At 33.6% G+C, this 25,116-nt stretch overlaps 1 protein-coding gene and 1 long non-coding RNA gene across 2 annotated transcripts; one reads left to right on the top strand and one right to left on the bottom strand.

Annotated features, from left to right (window-relative positions):
* On the top strand, window positions 1-993 carry LOC131806127 (uncharacterized). Its single transcript, XR_009343978.1, has 2 exons — window positions 1-407; window positions 471-993. It is a non-coding gene; the product is annotated as an uncharacterized LOC131806127 (long non-coding RNA).
* A 5,153-nt stretch (window positions 994-6,146) lies between these two features.
* On the bottom strand, window positions 6,147-13,951 carry LOC101895275 (glutamic acid-rich protein). The gene is made up of 3 exons (XM_059130000.1): window positions 12,993-13,951; window positions 7,385-8,002; window positions 6,147-7,319 (listed from the first exon to the last, which is right to left on the bottom strand). The coding sequence occupies exons 2-3, from the start codon at window positions 7,991-7,993 to the stop codon at window positions 6,858-6,860; spliced, it is 1,071 nt and encodes a 356-aa protein (XP_058985983.1). The 5' UTR covers window positions 7,994-8,002; window positions 12,993-13,951; the 3' UTR covers window positions 6,147-6,857.
* Between the last annotated feature and the right edge of the window lie 11,165 nt (window positions 13,952-25,116).

Raw genomic sequence — 25,116 nt, 5'->3', positions numbered from 1 at the left:
TTACGGTTATCGTCGGCGTCGCAAAATTAAGTCGAGGCGACAATAATGATATTAGAGTTGTCGTTTTTTGTCGATAGCGACAAATGGTTGCCATTATCATTGCCGATACAATAGTCGACGTGAAGTCGATTTTTGAGAATATCTGTCGCCGTAAAAAATTGTGACGACATAGCATTTTTTAGTCGACGTTGATATTGTAAGCATTTTGTATTTGATATTTGACCATGAAAATAACAACAGCAAAACAATTTGAAATTTTGGTTTCCGAATTGGAAAAAAATCCATGTTTGGTAAAAGGGTTTACCAAAGGTCATGTTCCAGCTAATTTTAAATCTGATTGGGAATCTATTGCTACAAAATTAAATGTAAACGGGCCTCCGATTAGAGACTCCGATGGCTGGCAAAAAGTATGTAAAAATTAAAATTATTTTTGTATGTTTTTATTAGTTGGTTTTCTAAAATTCTTCTAGGTTTGGAAAGATTAAAAATTTAAAACTAAAAAGAAACTTGTGCACAACAAGGGTGAAACCAGCAGCAATGGAGGTGGCATTTTTAAGCAAATGAGTTTGTCGCCTTTGGAGGAGTCTGTCGCGAATATAATGCAGTTTCAGTTATGGAATCCACCAGGTCGTGCACTTGGAATAGAAGATAAGAAAACATAAGTGTAATAGACGTTATAGTTCATGAAAATGAGCAAGTGGACAATGCTGAAAAAACAATGTTAAAAAGTCACCTAGGAAAGCAGAAACTATTGAACTCTTGAAAGAGCGGCGTAAACTTTTGGAACAACACAATCAAGAGCCAGGCAATGCAAATATGTTTGTTGGCTGCATTAACACTCGCCGCTGCACTACAAATACATTCTTCTCTTCATCCTCACTTGAACTTAAGATATGTAAGGCATTTATAATCTTCATTTTTTCACTATATTTTTTATTTTTCCGAAAGAGTCCAAATTAGAATTCAAAATACCAAAAAAAATATCTTTTTTTTTTGTCAATAACAAGGAAGTGTTGCCAACGTTTTTTTTTAATTGTTGCCAACTTTTATTTTAAACTGTCGATGTCGCTTCTATGCCTTACCATAATACCATTTTTGAATCGAAGCGACGGCGAGGGCTACTCGCACATAAAGTCGACGACGACTATAGTAACGACAACCGTAATTGGGCCGATTATCTTTTTTTGTCAATAACAAGGGAGTGTTGCCAACGTTTTTTTAATTGTTGCCAACTTTTATTTTAAACTGTCGATGTCGCTTCTATGCCATACCATAATACCATTTTTGAATCGAAGCGACGGCGAGGGCGACTCGCACATAAAGTCGACGACGACTATAGTAACGACAACCGTAATTGGGCCGAATGCTAAAAACGCTGGCGTAAAGAGTGCGATGATCCTTATGTCAATCCAAAGAATGTTTTTTATTTTAGCCTCCCCAGCATTAGAATACGGATGCATTCTGTGGAGTCCCTTTTACAAATGCTATTCAGATAAAATCGAATCAGTTCAAGTTCATATGTTGCTCTACGGGGCCTTAACTGGAATTCGGAATTATTTCCGTCTTATGAAAGTCGTTTACTGTTAATTGATCTTCCAACACTTGCAAGGCGACGGTTTATGCTAAGAGCGTTATTTATATTCCTTCTCGTAAAACTCGTAATTTCGAACCGTTTAAGTCATTACTCGCATGAACTAATTTCAAAATCAGTAACCCATTGAGGTCCTAATGTGTAATCTACAATTGTCTATGTAATAGTATTTGTGTAAGTAAAAGATCTATTCTCCACATGTGACGACGGACCTTTGGGCCCATTCCAATCGACGAGGCTTGTCCGCAGGCAACATTCTTTGCGTCAATTGAATTTTGTACGGGAACAAATGCAAATCAATGCGAATAATGCGTTGTAAAGTGGACCGAGCCATGCCCAACTGCTGAGAACGGCGTTATTGCGATGTTCTTGGGGACCTCTCAACACTGGCTCGTACGACAGCGATATTCTCGGCCAATCGCCTTGGTTGACTTTTATATGGCCTCTTCGGAGTAGAAAGAGCCTTACCAGTCGAAAACTTTTCGTATAAACGCTTAATGGTGTTCTTAGAAGGTGCACTTCTCACATTTTTTAATGTTTTAAAAGCACGTTGAGTTTTCACAATTGACTTCTTCTGTTGAATGTAAATTTCAACTATTTCGAGTGGCATGTATTGATTTATGGTAAAAATCTGCTTGGACTGACGCTTCAAACGCGGTATGTCATTAAGCGATGTGACATCTCTGTTAAAAGTTATGGCGTTGCCAGATGGGTCCGTCGAATATGGGGAACCCTGTACATGAAATCGGCCGAAAATGTATATGGGAGTTGTATCCAAATCTGAACCGATTTCAATATAACTTGGCAAAATTATTGTTGTTCTAAATTGCGTTACGCATTCCAAATGTGGAGACTGCATCTATAATCGATCAATAGATATGTGCATATTTTTGGGAAGTACCTCCGATTCTGATGCTATATCTCCATGCTTTAAAAAGTGATCACAAATAATAGCTAAAAACGTCGAAAACTCAATATTTAAGGAGTTATGGCCATTTTAAAGTTTTCATGCCCAAATAACTGATAACAACTAATAGCTAAGACCTACGAAAACTCAATAATTAAGGAGTGATGGTCATTTTAAATTTTTCGATAATTCATGCTTTAAAAAGTGATCACTAATAATAGCTAAAAACGCCGAAAACTCAATATTTAAGGAGTTATGGTCATTTTAAAGTTTTCGATAATTCATGCCCAAATAACTGATCACAAATAATAGCTAAAAACGCGGAAAACTCAATATTTAAGGAGTTATGGCCATTTTAAAGTTTTCATGCCCAAATAACTGATAACAACTAATAGCTAAGTCCGACGAAAACTCAATATTTAAGGAGTTAGGGCCATTTTAAAGTTTTCGATAATTCATGCTTTAAAAAGTGATCACAAATAATAGCTAAAAACGCGGAAAACACAATATTTAAGCAGTTATGGTCATTTTAAAGTTTTCGATAATTCATTTTAAAAAAGTGATCACAAATAATAGCTAAAACGCCGAAAACTCAATATTTAAGGAGTTATGGCCATTTTAAAGTTTTCATGCCCAAATAACTGATAACAACTAATAGCTAAGTCCGACGAAAACTCCATATTTAAGGAGTTATGGCTATTTTAAAGTTTTCTATAATTCATACCCAAATAACTGAAGACAACTAATAGCTAAGTCCGACGAAAACTCAATATTTAAGGAGTTATGGCCATATTAAAGTTTTCGATAATTCATGCTTTAAAAAGTGATCACAAATAATAGCCAAAAACGCCGAAAACTCAATATTTAAGGAGTTATGGCCATTTTAAAGTTTCCATGCCCAAATAACTGATAACAACTAATAGCTAAGTCCGATGAAAACTCAATATTTAAGGAGTTATGGCTATTTTAAAGTTTTCGATAATTCATACCCAAATAACTGATAACAACTAATAGCTAAAAACGCCGAACACTCAATATTTTCTAGCTTCCGAACGAAAAGAAGCAGGTTGATTAGAATTTTACTCAAATGTAAATTATGTCTGCAGGACTTTTGGTATTGAAAATGGGTCATGCAGGTCCATGTTTTGGTATAGCCCCTATTTAATGGTACCTCCCTATTTTCGGTATTTTAGTGATTTAAGCGAAATTATTCCCAGGATATGTTTCAAACTTGGTATTTAAAGTTTGGTATAAAATTTATAATACAGCCAAAAACAGAAAATTATCCGCGCGGGTCCACGCCTTCGTATAGCCCTCTTATAACGGTTCCTCCCGATTTTCGACATTTTGATCATTTTAGCCAAATTATTCACTTATTTTTTTTTAATTTCGCAATTGAATATTGTAATGGCTTATAACAAAAGTTACCTATGCGGGTCCATGTCTTTGTGTAGACCCTAATACAACGGCTACATTTGATTTTTTTGAGACTTTAACGGATTTTTTTTTTTTGAAATTTCCAAATTTGTTCCAAATGGTGGGGGGTATTTAAAGTTCGGCCCGGCCGAACTTACTGCTTTTTTAATTGTTATATTTAATTTTATCTGAGCTTACAAGTAAATAGAAAATGTTAAATTATTAATGTTTTTAGAAGACGTTTATTTCAATTAAAATTTATTTTCTTTTTTGGTTTATATTCTATGATCATCTTAAGGTTAATAGTTAAATGTTACGATTGAAAATTAATGATATTTTTCATGTATGGGATTTTTAGAGCAATCATTGTTTTTTTATATACTTTTTCATTTTATGTTTAAAAATTGAAATGTTATAAATAATTTGGCAATTTTTATCTGAAAACTCAGCTAAATCTATGTTATTTTAATATGTGCAACCATTTTTAATATATAATTTGTTCCAAAACATTTTCAATAATTTTTGTAAATATATTGTTTTGCCAAAATCGTTTTCAATTTTAGAATTTGTATTTTATTTTTTCTGCACATTGGAATATACATTGAGTTTTTATGTGGAGTTTGTCATTTTTTATTTAATTTTTTTCTGGAGGGGAATGTTTATTTACTTTTTTATTTGGTTTTGTTTTTTTTTTTTTTTTTTCATTATTTTTATATATCAAAAATTCTAATAATTATTTTAAAATAGTTTATAATCAGTACATTGACTTGGATAAACTCATCATATTTTTTCTTTTTTATTTATATTTGGACAAAGCTTGATGGGGAGAAAACAAGAAAAAAAGCTCATGTGAGGAATCCTTAAAAATCAGTTAAACAAGTAAAAAAGTATCGGTCGGTATTGCCGACAGATGTATACCCTCAGCCAAAGTTTGATTATTTAAAAATATTTTGACTTCTGTTATGATTATTCAAACTCTTGACACCTTATGGAGTGGGTTTTGAAAGAATGGGCCAAGGAAAATGTTGAAATGTGCGTGAGGTAACAGATATAGTCGATTTAAGTATTCCGTTTTCATGCTTCATCTAATACAGATAAAAATCGCTGAGTTGTTTCGCAATTTATGACAGAGAAAAGTATTGAAAATTGTGACACTTTGTGGGTGAGGTACCAGACGGGGTTCGCAGATATATAGCATCCTCACAACATATCTTGTGTTAGCGAGAATGTTGTATGTCTGAAATTTGAAGTGAGTTAAAATCTTGAACCCTATTTGGGCTAGTAGCAATAAAATTGGTCCGATCTCTAACATCTTTATGACAGATCTGGTGTTGATGGAAATATTGAGATGAACCAAGTCTGGAATGTTAATTTCGCGTTTTATGAGCTTCGTGGATATTCAAAATTTTGAGCCTTTGTGGGGGAGGTACCAGAAGGAGAGGATCGATATATCCCATCTTCGCAACATATCTTGTGTTACCAAAAATTTTTGTATGTGTGACATATAAAGAGAACCTGATGCTTATTTCGGATTTTATAAACGTTTTGGTTACACAAAACGTTGACCCTTTGTGGGGGAGGTACCTGAAGGAAAGGTCCGATCTCTACTGTCTTTATAACAGATCCTGTGTTGATAAAAATATTCAGATGTGTCTAGTCTAAATGGAGTTTAATATTACTTTCGCGTTTTTTGAGATTCGTGGATATTCAAAACTTCGAACTTTTATGGGGGAGTTGCCAGAAGGTGTGGACCGATACATTCTGTCTTAATAACATATCTTGGGTTCATAAAAATATTAGGATGTGTGAAATTCGAAGACAATCGGACTCTGACATCACATTTTATAAGAGTTATAAATATTCAAAATTTTGACCCTTTGTGGGAGAGGGACTTGATGGAGTGGTCCGATATTTTTCATTTTCGCACTTGACCTAGTAAATATTAGGATTCGCAAAGTTGGGGCAAAATCGGATTATCCTTTCCCTTTCTGTACAGAAAATATATTTTTTTGAAAATTTCTACCTTGTGTGGGGGAGGTACCAGCAGGAGTGGACCGATATATTCCATCTTAACGCCAGACCTTGCGTCAATATAAATATTGGGATGTGTGAAATTTGAAGACAATCGAACTCTTACATCACATTTTATGAAAGTTTGATTGAAAATTTTGATCCCTTTTTTTTTGGTGGGGGGGGGGGGGGGGTGGTTACTTGATGTTGTGGACCGATATTGCCCATTTCCGAACTCGATCTAAGTTTGACAAAAATATTACGATGTACCAAGTTTGGACCAAATCGAATACTCCCTTCGGGAGTTATCGTGCGCACCAGCCAGCCAGACAGACGGACGGACATCGCTTTATCGACTCCAAAAGTTCTGAAACGGATTTTGTGCAAAGTAACCTAGGGTCTAAAACGGTTATTTCGACAGTATAAAATGACAGTATAAAATGATATATACCATCTCTTGTCATATGACTGAGGGTATAACAAGCCATACGTCTGAGGGTACAAAAGGACTTGGAGCACACTCTTTAAATGTTGTCTATTTTGAGATGACAAAAACTAGATTATATGGCCATATGTCTAGTTTCACACCAATAGACGAAAGGTTAGTTCTCATCCATGCCATGTGAGTTTTCTCTTCTGTTGCCCAAACACCCACAATTGGGAGCCCTTTAAATCCAAAAAAAAAAAAAAAAAAATGTGAATCGATTCTATTTCTTTAAAAGTCTACCATGATTTTCTCTCTAAACTCAACTCTCCATTTTTTCACATTTTCTCCACACTCAAAACTTTGCCCTTACATTTCTTTTTCAATTCTATCTTCCTATAATTTTAAATTGTTTTTCGTTGATTTTAAAATTATTTTGATTGAATCACTCTTTTCTTTTTGGGTAACTTCACGCTAACTGCTTCCTAATCTATTTTCTTACCCTACACTTAATCATCATCACCATCGTCGTCTTCTTCAATATCCTCCTCTGGATCATCGTCGTCATCGTCCTCCAAATCACCTTCATCCTCTTCTTCGTCATTTTCTTCTTCAACCTCTTCCTCATCATCGTCGTCGTCGTCCTCATCATCATCTTCGGCAGCAGGCTTTTTGCGTTTTTGCATTAGTTTCATTTTCAAATGCTTTTTCTTCATATTTTCCTTATTTTCACTGGCCTTTTCACTTTTTTCCAATTCCGATTCACTGATATCATCATCACTGAGATCGCCATCATCTTCCTCATCATCGGCTATCAATTTGGCCTGTTCTCGTTTCTTTTTGCCAGCTTCTGCCAGGATTTTCTTTAAATCTGAAGTATTGGAAATTTTGACACGGCGATTGCTGGAATCCAGGGACTTGACTTTGATCTCATAGAAATCCGTAATACGCTTGTCATCGAAACTGGAATACTGGAAGACAAGAAAACCAAAATTAGTTATATTTTTTTAACCTCTCATCTCAATCTCCAACTTACCACAGAACTTGAGGTGAACAAAAACTCCTCTGGCGTTGTCTTAACCCGAATATATTTTTGCAACAAATTATTACCATCCTTCCGCCACAAACACAAGCGATTATTTTTCCCATAATCTCCCGCCAAATCCTTGATGTAGACCAGCAATTTAATCGCATCCTCTTCACTGCTATTGCCCGTACCATTACCCGACGAAGAACTGTTATTCTTTTCGGAAAATTGTTTTTTGGGCGGTAAACTTGTGGCTGGTTTGGATTTGGTTGCGGAAGCTGTTGTTGCTGCTGCTGCCGCCGTTGGTTCTGCATCGTCATAATCATAATCATCTTCACTAAGATCTTCATCATCTTCTTCTTCTTCGTCATCACTTTCGGCATAGCTGGCGGTTTTACGTTTTGTAGCTCCTTTGGCATTTGCCCCAGCTCCGGCTGGACCACCTTTACGTTTTCTCCCCTTTTTCGATCCGCCACCTGCTGATTTTTGTTGTTTTTGTTTCTTGCCATTTTTATTCGAGGCCGATGGACGCCAATCCTCCTCGGAGTCATCGTCATCGCTGTAATCCTCTTCCGAATCGACAAAAGTTGTCGTTACCATTTCGGTACGGCTTCGCATTTTATCGGACTACAAGAAAAAGGAAGAAATATTGAGAATTAGATATTAAAGTTCCGGGAACAATAGAAAAAATAAATAAAATCTTAGAACTACAACACACATATTCCAGTAGATTCAGAATCTGAGAACAATACTACGCCGTAGTTGAAATACGGGTGTAAATATCAAACGAGTAGAAATGTCAAAGTTCGAACGACTTTGACTTCTAAATTCGAAGTACATAGTGATTCAAATTCGATACTCGGATATGGCAAACCGAAAGAAGGAAATGTGTTGCGAAGTCGAGTTAGTTGGTAGGAAAATTTGCGACAAAATGTATCTAAAAGTTTTGAGTAAAAGTGACAGAAAATCCTATACAAACAGGTAAAAAAGTACCAGTCGGTTTTGCCGATAGATGTATACCCTCAGCCTATCTTCGATTATTTAAATATATTTTGACTTCTGTTATAATTATCGTTCCTCTTTCTGTGCAGAAAATATATTTTTGGAGAATTTCGACCTTTTTAGGGGATGTACCAGAAGGAGTATACCGATATATTCCATCTTAACACCAGACCTTGGGTTAATAAAAATATTGGGATGTGTGAAATTTCAAGACAATCGGACTTTTACATCACTTATTCGAAATTTTGATCCTTTGACCGATATTGTCCATTATGGCACCTTACGTTGAAATGACGCAAATATTAGGATTTTTAAGTTGGAGCAAAATCGGATTATCGTCCCTCTTTCTCTGCGGAAAATATATTTTTTGAAAAATTTGATCTTTTGCGGGGGAGGTACCAAAAGGAGTTGAACTCGATCTAAGTTTGACAAAAATATTAGGATGCACCAAGTTTGGACCAAATCGGATACTCACTTCGAGAGTTATCGTGCGCACCAGCCAGCCAGACGGACAGACGGACGGACGGACATCGCTAGATTGATATAAGAGGACATTTTTCCCATTCTCATTCTTGGTGCGATAGACTGGGTTAAAAAAGAAAAATATTTTGTATTCGACAAATGCAATGAGCTATAATTCTGAAATTTGGAATAAGATTTACTAATGAAGTGCAGGAAAAGTTTTAAAATTGTACCATTTGGTATTATGTAAACGGATAGAGCTAAAAACTTTAAATTCGGTATGAGAATCGAGGTTGGAAAGTAAGTTTGCTGTATGAAGGTGGCTTTGGAAATGTATACTAAGTGTGTGAAATGAACTAAATAGTAATAAATCTGTAACAGTTTGGTTTAGGGCGAATGGATGAAGCTGAAATTTTGCATTGGGGTTCCTGTTGGTGGTACACAATTTTGTATTGGTACCAAATTTGTTATTGGTTGAAGAGATAGAACTGAAATCCTTAAATTTCATGTTAAGGTTTCTGTTGGTAGCTGGAATTGAGACCGCCTCCATGATTTTCGAAATGCGTATTTTAACTGTACGAAAAGTACTAAATTGGTTGGGGTGTAGAGATAGATTCTGAAATTTGATATGGATGTTGATGTTTGTGTCTATAGTTGAGAGAAGGACCTGGGTTTGGATATGTATATTACAATTGTACTATATGAGGGAATGAGGGAAATTAAAAAGCTGAAATCCTGACATTTAATATTAAGGTTACTGTTGGCATCTGAGATTGAAATATGGAGATTGTTTTGAAAATGCTTACTTTGACTGTACAAAAAGTACTAAATAATTCAAAATTTATTATTAGGTGAGATAGGGATAGGGCTGGAATCCTGAAATTTTATATTGAGGTCACTGATGGTTTCTGGGATTTAGGTATGGTGGTGACCAAATTTCATTATGAAAAGACGTTGTAATAGTTTTGTCCAGAAAAGTTGGATGTGGGTCCATTGTGCAATGATTTTACTAATATACTCCTTCAACTTCAAAATTATACATTTTGAAGAAGTTTTGACTTAAAAGGAAAACATTTTTCTATTATTCTTTCCGAAAAAAGAAAAAACGATTTAATAATAATTAAAACTTGAAAAACTGTTAAATTCTTATTGTAATGATGCGAAACTTAAAAAAAATCGGTAAATAATGTACCATTATATGGGGGCTATACGAAGACGTGGACCTGCACCGACAATTTTCAGTCATAGGCTGTAATATCCATTACGAACTTCAAATAAAAAAATTCGGTGAATAATGTCGCTAAAATCATCAAAATACCGAATATCAGGAGGTGCAGTTATATGGAGGTTATGCGAAGGAGTGCACCTGGACGGACAATTGAGTAAAATTTTATCAACTTACTTCATTTTGTTCGGAAGCTAGAGTGATTTCCACAGAAGGATAAACGGATATGCTGATCAAGAATATATGCACTTTGTGGTGTCTAAAATGTATATTTAAGGGTGTTACAAACGGAATGACAAACCTAATATAACCTCAATACAATGTTTGAGGGTATAAAAAGGCTTAACACGAACGAATCTTAAATTTTAAGATAGACTTTTTACTGAAGAAGTATCCGCTTGCTAGAGTCACGAAAATGTTGATGTTTTTTTAAGACTTGATACTCGAACGCTATGTATTGTTTCTGAGGAGCAAAGAGCTATCTATTAAGGATCAGGAAATATATTCCTAAGTTAAAAAAAATTTAAGAAAAATATTTGGGAAATCTAATTAAAATCATCGAATATCTGGAAGTATGGTTTTTGGAAGCCATTATAGACAATTGTCTACTACAGTGAAGTTTGAAGGAATTCAGTTTAAAATACTGAATACATGGATGTATATTTATATGGGGCTATAGAACGACGTGGACTTATATAGACAATGCACCGATTGGTAACTCTAAATCCCGAATTTTAACCATTTTATTGGAAAACTGTGCTGGAATCGCCAAAATACCGAACTTCGGAAGACACCATTGTATAGGAATTATACAAAAAATGCGTAGCATTACAGGGTGAGATAAAAAACTGCAACAAAGTCAAACGCCATAATTTGTACATTTTTTTTAATTTTATTGCATGAAAGCAAAAAATGTCGGTAATAACATCAAATTTTAAAATAAGTTTAGATTTTATCGAATTGGTCACCTTTGGAATTAATTATGACCTTCAAATGGCTAATGAAAACGTCATACGCTGACCGAAGGTGCACATTTACAGCTGACCTTTTTGGCAAGTAAAGACGATAATTTTGTTTGTTTACAAACTGCTGGACAACGAATGTTTTCTTATCGGAGAAAACCAAATTCGGCAATTCATCACTTTCGGCCAAGCGAAGTAACTCTTTAGCTCTTTTGAGTCTATTTTCTTTCTGTTGCGATGTAAGTTCTTGCACTTTTTGAAATTTCAATGGCTTTACCCCGAGTTCATTTTTCTATATTTACGGAATGGAATATTGTGATATGTTCAGCTCACGAGCCATTTTGGCTTAGAAATGACAGCAGTCTGAAGTTGGTTGCAGTTTTTTCATCTCACCCTGTATATTTCGTTTTCAATCCTAGGAATGTGCAAAATTTCATAGCTCAGTCTTAAATAGTGCGAATAACAAATTTGATAGGTCCTCCATTTGATAATAGAGGATGCGGCAATTTCATATCACAGATTCCAGTAGCAAACTCTGGCTGGACCTCAGTATGGTATTTCAGTTATGGAAAATTTTCAAATTTGGTATTTGAGGTTCGTAATGGATGCTACAGCCTATGACAAAATATTTTTAGTGCAGGTCCACGTCTTCGTATAGCCCCCATATAAAGGTACCTCCCAATATTCTGTATTTTGATGATTTTAGCGTCATTATACTCCGAAGTTCGTAATGGGAACTACAGTCTGTGACAGAAAATTGTGTATGCAGATCCAGGTCTTCGTGTAGGCCCCATATAGCAGTACCTCCCTTTGTTCGGTATTTTGACTATTTTAGGTACAATGCTCACCGAAATTGATTGAGATTTCGTATTTGAAGTTCGTAGCCTGTGACAGAAAATTGTCTATGCAGGTCCAGGTCTTCGTATAGATCCGATACAACGATACCTCCCTATATACGGTATTTTGATGATTTTAAATACTTATCGGCTACATTTTAATGGATTTAATTTTTTGAAATTTTTCAAATTCGTTCCAAATGTATTTAAACTTCCGGCCGGCAGAATTTACTGCTTTTTAACTTGTTTTTTTTTTTTTTTACAAAATCTAAATATAAAGGATATCCATATATGCTCTCTAATTTTTGAGTGTATACCGAAACTCTGCTCTAATTTCCGAGATATCAACATAAAGACTCTAAGTTTGCGGATATTTGACAAATTGGAGAAAGTCTTGTTAAAAAAAATCTATACAACATTTTATAACAACATGGACACATCTGCATTTTTCCGAATAATTCATCTATTAGCGTTACCAATACAATTCGAGATTAAAACTTTGACATGTTTGATATGGAATACATAAGCATTGCGCCATCGATATGCTGGTTGTGTATAAAATTCTCATGGAAGAGAAGATCAGACCTCGACCACGAAAATATTCCTTATGTCAATTTCCTGTATAACTTCTTCAAATAATCAATTTTATGCACCTGATCAAAAGTTCACATATTGAAAGTTTTGAAATCACTCTGCGCCTTTTTCCAAAATGTATCACCATATAGAAAAATGCTTAATAATCGGCAGACACATATGTTATAATGTATTAGTTCATCATTATAAGGTAATTGTTATAAAAACGAGATACGATTCTTTACAAACATTTGGGCGAACATTTACTTTTGGGGAAAAATGTTCATCGCCACAAAGACAAATTACTTCCTTGAAACTCACAATACACAATAACAATATTCTACACACTTCCGCCTTACTTCACTACAACTCGTCAGAGATGGCTTCAGAGGCACTTATTTTCTCTGTATTCATTGAATACTTTCAACATTTTTTAATCCAAATCCATGTAATTTGTTTGGTATTTTTATTTAATTTTTTTTAATATTCCTTGTTTAATTCTGGGTGTTTTCCTTAAATTAAAAATATACAGTTATTTTCTATTAATTTTTTCTTACTTTTTCCAGTTTGTTGCTTTTTATTATCCTCTGTAGGTTTACTTCAATATTTTGTCTACAATTTCACTTTTTTTCCTTCACTTTTTCTTTCGCTCAACCTCCACGATTAGGTATTTGATGAAATAAATTTTCCTTGGATTTATTCTTTAAAATTTCCACTTTACGTCTCCTCTCGGTATCTTAGAAGTTCTGGCTCATCAGCTTTGTATCCCGTGAATTTGATATCTGTCTATTGGGTTTGGTGCACTTGGGCTTTAAAGTACGCCGTGCAGAGAGTGTGTGTGTGTGTCGATGTGTGTGAGTGGGGTGCGTTATGTTGGTATGTGTCCTATTTGTTGTGGTACCGCCGATTGTTTTTTCTGCACTGACATCCTCCCATCAATATGCTTCTTTGCTGCTTTTTCGATTTATGTACATACGGCAGAGGCAAAGTTATACTCACACACACACGTTCACTACCACCTAGAATGTACTTGACATTTCGTTTTCCTTCTTTATTCACTTTATCTTTTGGTGGCAGGATGCAGCAGCAAATGCGAGCAACTCCCTCCCTCCCACCTTGCATATGAAGAGCACATAGCCGAAAATTTTGGGTTTCCTTCTACGCTGTTCGGCGGCATTGCTTTCCCCACCCCCTCTCTCAGTCAAAATTTTCGGTTGCATACCATCACTATTTGGCTGAGGTACACTCTGTGTCTGTATCCCATTTTTGGATTTGAGTTCTATGTTTTGTTTTTTTTGCATTATTTGTCTGGCATTTGATTTGTGCCGTTGTTGTTGGCCTGGCCGATTGGTGGGGGATGATGCGTAAACATTACCGGAGAAAAGGCGCAAAGCTGTGTCCTCCCTAAGCTGTGACTGGGATATGTTCCTTCTTCAGTGGTTTGTTTACAATTTTGTTTTTAATGTTTTCCTGTTTTTCTTTCATCTTCCACATCGTTTTCGTTTCCTTAGACCGGCTTTTCCCAGCATTTTCCAATGTAAGGGTATTTTAGTTGGCTGCCTTATTCCATTGGTGGTTGGCAAAAAAATTTGTAGAAAAAAGCTTATTTTAGACACAAACCACAAGTCAATGTTGCCATATTGTGTTGTAGAGTTCCCTCTTTCTCTCCACTCGTGAAAAATGTATCGGAAATCAACGTTTATTTAAAACTTTTTTGTAGACTACTTATTTTTAAAATTACGATTACGATTAATCCACAAAGCTTAATATCTCTGGTTCACCCTCCGTTAGCTAACAACACGAAGGTCATAAGTCTAATTTTGAAGAAAACTGCAGTTTTTGCCTCATTAACACCCAGAAGAAATGACTAAGGCTTGAAATTTGAAATGCAGGTAGGTGGTCGATATGGCAAGATTTTTGGAAATTCAAATTTATCATGTGGATCTCTATTGATGAGAGACACCAAATGTTGATAGTAAAACTACAAAAATGCGAAAAAAAAGATGAAAAGCTAGAATTTTGAGGGTAATGCCTTCCATATAGGGGTGATAAGCTAACTTCTGAATATTTCTACTTAAAAGATCTAAATACTAAAATGAATTAGAAAAGTGGTTCTGGAGCCAAAATGCGATACTTTTCCTAGTCGAATTTTGGCATTTAGGTATATTGATTCAAGATATGAGGTAAATAACGTTTTGGGAATTAGTACCACAAGTGTCATGGCCTTTGTGCTCTACAAATGTGACAATACTTCTTCTTGTGTTAAGTAGGTACCAGAATAATTGATCCGATCTCAACCATCTTTATAACAGATCTTGTGTTGATGGAAATATGGAGATGTACCAAGTCTAAACGGAATCGGAAGTTAATTTCGCGTTTTATTAGCTTTATGGATATTTAAAATGTTGAACATTTGTAGGGGAGGTACCAGAAGTAGTGAACCGATATATTCCATATTCATTCCATGAATGATTTGTGTAATTTTAAGACAATCTTTTACATCACATTTTATAAGAGTTATAAGTATTCAAAATTGTTGACCGTTTGTGGGGGAGTTACTTTATGGAGTGGACCGATATTGTCCATTTTCTCACCTGACCTAACACTCATGCAAATATTAGGAGTTGCAAAGTTGGTACAAAATCGGAGTATCCGTTTTCTTTCTGTGCAGTAAAATATGTTTTTTTTTTTTTTTTTTGAAAATTTGGACCTTTTGTGGGGGAGGAACTTGATGGAGTGGACCGGTATTTTCCATCTCCGAACTCGATCTAAGTTTGATAATAGTATTATGATGTACTGAGGTTAGATCAAACCGGATACTCTCTTCGAGTGTTATCGTGCGCACTTGCCAGTCAGACATACAGACGGGCGAACATCGCTAGATCGACTCCAAATGTCCTGAAACGAATTTGGTCAAAAAATACCTATGGTCTAAAACCGTTATTTTTATGAGGCCCTCTCTAGCCATATGGCTGAGAGTATACAAATACATAAGCAGTGTGGGACATTGCTAATATGAAAGGGCGAGATAAGACTGATTTCGTTGAAATTCGAATAACAGGAATATTAAACTAGTAAAGAAAGCCCTAAAGTCGGACGGGGCCGATTTTATGATACCCTACACCACTTTGCTAATTTAGTTGAGCTCCACTTAATAATTAAAAGTTTTTATGAGAGAATTCAATCCTACACGCTATGATTATAATTATAATTTGAAATTCAAAGGACTAAATATGCCGAAGCATTTGTATCTTTTAAATTCGGACTTGTATTGCCCAATTGGTGCGAAATTAATTTTAAATCGGATAAAAATATATATGAGAACTATATCCAAATCTGAACCGATCTCTATAAAATTTGGCAAAGATATTTCTGAGCTGTATTTGATATATTTCCTTGAATATCGTTGTTACGGAGTGCATATTACGGCTTTGGGTAACAAATATAACAAATCGGATGAACAGTATATATGGGAGCTATAGCTATATCTGAACCGATCTTCACCAAATTTGACATACTAGCTCAATTCGTTCGTAAGTGCCAAATTCCGTCCCATTTAGGCAAATATTAGACGTTTGGTGCACTATAAAAGGTAAATCGGACGAATTTATATATGGTAGCTATATCCAAATCTGAACCGATCTCGATAAAATTTAGCAAATGTATTTCTGAGATGTATTTGATATATTTCCCCAAATATTGTTGTTACAGAGTGCATATAACGGCTGCGGAGGACAAAAATAACAAATCGGATGAACAATATATATGGGAGCTATAGCTATATTTGAACCGATTTCGATCAAACTTGGCATACTTATTTTCAGGTCCGATATGATCGTACGTGCAAAATTCCATACTATGGGTCTATCTTGTTTCCTTCTGCCTGTTACAAACAAATGCACAAAGACATAATACCCTGACCACCTTGTGGTGTAGGGTATAAAAAATGCTGCATCATGGTATTTGTCAACAAGTTAAAAAGCAATTCATTTCGGTCGTGCCGAACTTTTAATACCCTCCACTATTTGAAAATAAAACTTGCAGGATGTGAAAAACCGGTGAAAAATGCCGCTTAAATCCAAATGTAATACAGAGGTCTGCATTAAAGCTCTACCCTAAATTTTTCGAAATATATCTTGTTCTATAGGAGTCTCATTGTATATAGTCAGAACTATATAAAAATCTAAACAACTTTTGGCTTCTTCTTCTAAAGCTCAGAATGGCTATTGTATTTGGAATGAATTTGAAAAAAAAAAAAAAATACGATAAAAACTCTGTTAAAATCTTAAAAATACTGAATATTGCCTCTATATTGGGGTCTATACAAATACGTGGACATGCATAGGCAATGTTTGTCATGAGCCATTAAAATATTCAAATACAAAACTTAAACTTGGGTACCGTTCTATGTGGGTTATGCGATATGGTGCACCTATATAGACATTTCTTTTCCAGGGGGTAAAGTGCTTATGAAGATAATCTAGAATGGATTTTTATAAAATTCCTTTGAAAAATGTAGCTAAAATCATCAAAGTACCGAATATCGGAAGGTATCGTTATATAGGGTATAGACGAAGACGTGGGCCTGCGTAGGTAATTTTTTGTCATAGGTTGTAGTAAACATTGAAGTCTTCAACTACAACATTTGAAACATTTCCGATAAATAATGAAGCTAAAATCATCAATGTACTGAATATAGGGAGAGGAGCACATGTATAGACAATACTCTTCGAAGAAGGGGTAAAGTACTCAGAAGAAAATCCTTTTGTGGATTTTCCGACAATTTCAATGAACAATTTGGCTACAATCATCAAAATACCGAATATGAGGTATCTTTATTGGTTTTGACTCTAGCGTGATTACAACAGATGGATGGACGGACAGGACTAAATCGTCGTAGAATTTTACTCTTATCAGCAATATTTATACTTTGTTATGTCTAAAATTACTATTTTGATGAGTTACAAACGGTATGACGACATTATTATACACTCCACACTATGTATGGGGGGGTGTTATAAAAAGAGATATCGAGAACCAAGTTCCACCAAATGGAAAATTTCGGTTGTGCAGAAACCCATTCAATTTGGGCTGATATTACATATTTGGTCACAATAACGGTGAAATCGGATGAAAATATATATGCTAACTATATCTAAATTTGAAACGACGTCAATAAAATTTGGCAGTGTTATCTCTGAGCTGTATCTGATGGAAAATAAATTATTGTTCTACAGTGCATAGCATGAAAGCGAGGGACTTAAACATCAAATCGGTTGGAACATATATATGGGAGCTATAGCCATATCTTTACCGATTTAATCCAAATTCGAAGTGCTTTCTTCTAAGCTGAATTCGGTCAGATGTACCGAAATATATACTGCTCGGTCGAATATTACAAAGATACATGTTTGAGCCATACATGTGGGAGCCATACATGTGGGAGCCATATTTAAATTTTGACCGATTCTTATAATTTCAATACGGTCCTTGGGCTAATCAAATGATTTGTGAAAAATTTAATCTCAATTTTACAATAAATACATCCTGTATTTTGTTCACAAAAATACATGAAAAGACAGACAAACGGACATGCATAAATCGACTCAGAATGAGGTTCTACGCAGATCATCAAAAGGAACTATGGGTCTAACTCTTTTCTTTCTCTGTGTTACAAACAAATGCACAAAGATATTATACCGTGTATCACATTGGGCTTGAAAACGTAAAATTTAATAAAACAATTAAAAATGATCGGTCGGTTTTTCCGACAGATGTATACCCTAAGCCAATGTTCGATTATTTAAAAATATTTTGACTTCTTTTATGATTATTCAAATGTTTAAACCTTTATGCAGTTGGTTCCAAAGGAATTGGCCATTTTGTGTCGAACCTAAATAAATATGATATACATATTGCGACGTGCTACGTTTGGACTGTGTTGTGTTAATGGAAATTTTGGGATAGGATAGGATGTTTTGAATAGAATCGGATGTCAATTTTTGCTTTTAATGAGCTTCATGGATATTCAAAAGTTTGAGCCTTTGTGGGGGAGGTGACAGAGTATATAGCCCATCTTCACAATTGGTCTTTTGTTAGTGGAAATAATGGGAGTGAAATATAGAGAGAACCTGATGGTTTTGTAAACGTTTTGGTTATTCAAAACTTCAAATATTAGGATTCGCAAAGATGGAACGAATTCCGCTTATAGTTTCTCTTTCTGTGCAAAAAATATATTTTTTGAAAATTTCGACCTCTTGTGGGGGAGGTACCGGAAGGAGTGGACCGATATATTTCATCTTAACACCAGACCTTGGGTTAATATAAATATTGGGATGTGTGAAACTTGAAGACAATCGGACTCCTACATCACATTTTATGAGAGTTGTAATTATTTAAAATTTTGACCCTTTGTAGGGGAGGTACCAGAAGGAGTGGACCGATATTGTCCATTTTCGCACCAGACCTAGCACTGATGCAGATATTAGGATTTGCAAAGCAAAATCGGATAATCGTTTCTCATTCTGTGCAAAAAAAATATATATATTTTTATTTTGAAAATTTCGACCATATGTGGGGGAGGTACCAGAAGGAGTGGACCGATATATTCCATCTTAACACCAGACATTGGGTTAATATAAATATTGGGTTGTGTGAAATTTGAAGACAATCGGACTCTTATGTCACATTTTATAAGAGTTGTAATTATTCAAAATTTTGACAATTTGTGGGGGAGGTACTTGATGAAGTGGACCGATATTGTCCATTTTCACACTTAACCTAGCACTGACACAAATATTAGGATTTGCAAAGTTGGAGCAAAATCGGATTATCCTTTCTCTTTCTGTGCAGAAAATATATTTTTCGAAATTTTCAACCTTTTGTGGGGGAGGTACAAGAAGGAGTGGACCGATATTGTCCATTTTCGCACCAGACCTAGCACTGATTTAAATATTAGGATTTGCAAAGTTGGAGTAAAATCGGATTATCGTTTCTCATTCTGTGCAAAATATATATATATATTTTTTTTTAAATTTCGATCATATGTGGGGAAGGTACCAGAAGGAGTGGACCGATATATTCCATATTAACACCAGACATTGGGTTAATGTAAATATTGGGATGTGTGATATTTGAAGACAAGCGGACTCTTACGTCACATTTTATAAGAGTTGTAATTATTAAAAATTTCGACCATTTGTGGGGGAGGTACTTGATGAAGTGGACCGATATTGTCCATTTTCACACTTAACATAGCACTGACACAAATATTAGGATTCGCAAAGTTGGAGCAAAATCGGATTATCCTTTCTCTTTCTGTACAAAAAATATATTTTTCGAAATTTTCGACCTTTTGTGGGGGAGGTACCAGAAGGAGTGGACCGATATTGTCCATTTTCCCACCAGACCTAGCACTGATTCAAATATTAGGATTTGCAAAGTTGGAGCAAAATCGGATTATCCTTTCTCTTTCTGTGCAAAAAATGTATTTTTTGAAAATTTCGACCTTTTGTGGGGGAGGTACCAGAAGGAGTGGACCGATGTTGCCCATCTCCGAACTCGATCTAAGTTTGACAAAAATATTAAGATGTACCAAGTTTGGACCAAATCGGATACTCCCTTCGAGAGTTATCGTGCGCACCAGCCAGCCAGACAGACAGACGGACGGACGGACATCGCTAGATCGACTCCAAATGTTCTGAAACGGATGTGGTCCAAAGAGACCTAAGGTCTAAAACCGTTATTTCGACTTGGAACGTTTTGACCGTATCAAATGATATATACCCTCTGTATCCATATGGCTGAGGGTATAAAAAATAAGAGAATCGAGAAAAGAATCAAAAGTCAAAATTTTAATGAGAAATTATTCCATGAGTTTCAGCAAATTTCTCACATTGTGATATATTTGCCAACACTATGTCTAGACTCCGCCTACTTCTCGTCGCACTTCGTCCAAGGGTCAGCATTTAAAATACAAAAAAACTCTCAAAAATTCGAAATTCGTGCCCATTTTCTTAAAACATCTCAATATTTCTGACTGTTTTGAATAGAGTGTGAAAATGTGATATGTTTGTCCGTTTATTCTGGTATCTCAACCAAAAATTATAGAAATTTTGAAAAAATATATTTCATTTTTCACGAACAGAGTACTGAATTTATTCTAAATTTGACCGATTACTTCCAACTTGGTAATGCATACTTTATGTATCAATGAAAATATGTAATAAATATTATCTTCTAGTTCTACAAGTAATTCTTTATTAACTTTGCAATGGCCTACTGTCTGTCTGTTGAAATCACGATAGAGTGCACATGTGTGAAATTGAAAATGGATTTAAATTGGGTGATTCATGTTAAAAGTGGACTTTATCGCTCCTCATAGCCCTCATATAAATATCCCTCATATTTACGAACTACAGACCTGTCCTTTCATACTTACCATAAGATTAAAAAAATATATATAACATCAATATTTTTGTATATTTGCGATTTCACTTTATTTGTTGACTTCATTATTACATACATCAAATGCTCCAATTGTTTATTTTTTTCTTTTTATCTTAATTATAATAATAATTATAATTATCATCATTGTATATGATTATTACTAAAGAATACTAAGTGTTGTTGTTGTTGCTGTTTTTCTTGTTCAACTACATATTTAGTTAATATATTTTGTTTACGATTTTTTTGTTTGTTAACCACTAAAACCACAACATATGTAGATGTCATTGTAATAACGAAAATTTATAATGAAAAAAAAAAAAAAAAAAACACATAGAATAAAATAACAACTGGTAATGGTTGTAAAGTGTGGATCACAAAAAGAAAACCAAAATGAAAAAATTACAATGTCTTCGAAATTTTATTGGGTAAAAAAATTTAATTAAAATATAACAAAACTAAAAATAATAAGAATATTTTTTCTAAAAATATGAAAACAGTTGATAAGGGAAGCTCTGGTTAAGGGGGGAAACATATAAAGAGAACTTAATTGGGAATTTAAGTTTTAGTTTTAAGATTGATTTTAATATTGTTTTATATATTTTTTTTTAAATTTTTATTTTATCATTATTAATATTTAAAGAATAATATTTGGTGTTTCATAACAATTCTTTTGTTTTTTTTAATTACTAAATTATTGGTGTTATTTTTTATTAATTTTAATTTTATATTTCAAAGAAATTGGAGTATTTTATTTATTTAAAACAATATTAGTTTAATATATTTTATATTAAAAAATGAAAAAGAAAATTTCAAAAAATCAGTATCTAATTTTTTTCTATTAATCAAAATTTATTTAATTTAATTTTATTATTTTTTTTTTTTGAAATTAAAAAACATATATTTATAGTAGTAATTAAAAAAAAATATAATAATAATGCCTAGAAAGAATGTCTCCTATATAAAGTTCACAGTTGTTTGTTTGCGTTGTTGTTTTTTTAATAGTTTTTGTTTTTTTCTCACACTACTACATTTCGTTACATAGATAAAAGATTATTGCTAAATTAAGTGATGCCTAAAGTAGTTGTAGTGGTAGTAGTAATAGTAGTAAAAGTAATAAGGACCAGGGGTTAGTGCTACGGCCATAAGAACATGATTTTTTCACTTCCGAAGGGACATTCTAGAGTGAGCTCAGCAAAATCTCTTTGCCTCGCTCGATCGATTTGTCAGTACAAAGTATAATCTCAAAAAGTTAGGTTATGACAAATGAAACTTTTTTTTTGTTTTGCGAGCTCGTCCGAAAAATTATTTGTATTTTTTTTAATAAAGTTTTCAGTCGAATATATAGCCACAACATGTTAGGCTATGACAAATGAAGTCTTTTTTCTGTGAACTTGAATAAAAAACCGAAATAAATGTTTAGAAATGAGATTTAACATTTAATTCTTGCTCTCCTATATTGTGTTCAAACCCACCAATAAAAAGAGGGAAAAAACAATTCAGTCTATCATGGCGCATGAATATTGACAATACTTATACGCCATTATAACTCAAAGAAGCAGCTTTTGCTGTCTGATGATATATGGTGTTGAAAGCCACCATTAAAAAGAGAACAAATATTCAGTCGCTCAGGGCGTATGAATATTGACAATACGTATACGCCATTATAACCCAAAGAAACAGATTTTGATGTCTGGAGTAATTTAATGACTTACTTTCACTTATCTAGGGTTTGTAGTATGGTATTGGCATAAAGATCCAAGCAAAGGGTATCTAAGTGCATTGGTTATTTGTAGACAATTGTAGAAGAATTTTTTTTAAAAAATTTCGGATTGTCGTAATTTTTTTTATTGGAAAACATTGTACGGATTTTCATCAATTTTCTGCTTCGTTTAATAATTGATGAAAATAAAAGTAAATCAAGTTAAGACACTTTAAAAAATTGTAATATTGATATATGGCGTATGAATATTGACAATATATATACGGCAACTGTCATCTAGTTCTCAAATAAATTATGGATTTTTATTTTATTAAGAGAATTTGGAATTGTTTTCGGCCCTGTATTGTATAATAATTGGATTTAAGTTGTTACAAAAAATTGTTGAAAATTAGCTCTCCAGTTAAGACTGATTTAAAATCATGGTCGGCGTATAAGTACTGCCAGCACTCATACGTTATGATGACGTATGAATATTGAATATAATTATACCTCACCACATGAGAAATTTTTAACGGAAATTGGATTTACGGACCTCAAAATTGACTCGGCACTTATAAATTGAAATTAGCTTTCAATGGAAAATTGAAGGTGTTTTTTAATAGAATAACATCTGCCAAATTTAATTTGAGCTAAGGGGTTCATAACTTTTTAATTTTAGGAGAATAGAAACATTTAATTTAAGTAATGGTGACGTATGAATGTTAACATTACTAATACGCCGCCTTACATTTTGGTACAATATTTCATTCTGATCTCTAATCAGTATTTTGATTTATGCGGCTCCAAATTGACAACTGACAATGCATTTAAGACTGGCGAATGGTAACGTATGAGTATTGGCAATACTTATGCGTCATAATTTTTAATTTTCAATATTTTATTCGGAATGGAAAATCTAAGTTTTTTTTGTTAATTTAACATTGATCTGTAATGTCATTTAAGCGGGCTTAAAACACAACCATGGTCCAAGTAAATCAGGAACTTCAAACAACTTTTTATCCGGAATCTCTAACCAGAAATTTGGTTTAAGGAGCTTAAATTTGGTTAATTGTTAGTCAGCATTTGGAATAATTAATGCACTTAAATGTATAAATAGTAACGTATGAGTATTGGCAACACTTATACGTTAACATATCCCATTTTCAATATTTAATATCCTGAGTTTTTTCTACTAGTTATTTGTTTAAGAGGGCTTAAATTTGAAACAATAAATTTAAGATTGATAAAAAATAACATATAAAAAATCTGTATTTTTTAAATCTATAATTCTCAGATATTGGTTCATGGTGGCGTATGAGCGCTGACAATACTAACACCCAAAGATATGCCATTCTATTCGAATCAATTTTTTTAAGTTTCAAATTGGAATACGTAATTAATTAATTTTGTCAATCTTGGTATTGGTTCATGGTAGCGAATGAGTGCTAACAACAGTAATACGCAAAAATATTCCTTGTATTCGAATCAATTTTGAGTTGTTATCAGGAGATTTTTCTCTTGAAATTAAGGTACAGAATTTTTATGATTCATTATCTGAAGACTGCATTTAGTATTTTTAATGCATTAACAGTTCAAGCATTATTAGTATTTACATATTTAGATATTCACATATAATTTTAGACATAGGTTCTCGTATGAGTGCTCGGAGTACATATATGTCAATATATTTCATTGGAATCATTTTTTCTTTTTATATAAGAGTCTGTATTTTTAATCCATTCGTTTAAAATGTTTCAAATTTAGTCAAAAATGGGCACGAAATGAATCCGCTTCCTAATGAGTTTATAGAATTTACATTGGTTCATGGTGGCGTATGAGTGCTGACAAAACTAATACGCAAACAAAATTTCATTGTATTCCGATCAATCTTGATTTCATATCAAGAAATGACAAGGCTTGCGATATATCCTTTTGAAATATCATATAACCCACATTTTTAGGACTCTCTGTCTGAAGGCTATCATTTTTATTTTTTAAAATTCAGTTTGAGTTCGTATTCAAACTTCATTATTTGAGCATTTTTTTTAAATTTCGAGCTCTAAAATTTTGCTTTTATATTATAATTTTTTCATATCTATTCTTTGTCACTAAAATTTGAAGCTCTTTATTTGCTACTTTTTTTTGAAAGTAGTGCATTTGTCATTCATGGCGGCGTATGATTGCTGACAATACTAATACGCAAACATGTATAATTGTGTTCGAATAATTTTTGAGTTCATATTAAGACATTATTTTTTTAAAATATATTCTTTTGGATATCATATAACTCGTACAGAATTTTTAGGACTTTTTATCTGAAGACTGTATTTAATATTTGTCATCTTTTGTGCAAATTTATTTTGAGTTCACATTCAAGCTTCATTAGCAGAGCTTTTTTTATATTTCGAGCTCTAAAAAGTGATTTTTATATTGGACTTTTGTTCTGATTTTTTATTTATTTTTTTTTTCTAAAAATTGTTGAATTTGTCATAAACTATCTTGAAAAAATGTTCATTACAAACACTCCACATTAA

The sequence above is a fragment of the Musca domestica genome, unplaced genomic scaffold (assembly GCF_030504385.1).
Source record: "Musca domestica strain aabys unplaced genomic scaffold, Musca_domestica.polishedcontigs.V.1.1 7, whole genome shotgun sequence".
In the NCBI taxonomy this organism is placed as follows: domain Eukaryota; kingdom Metazoa; phylum Arthropoda; class Insecta; order Diptera; family Muscidae; genus Musca; species Musca domestica.
This window is presented reverse-complemented; position numbering and strand designations above follow the sequence as displayed.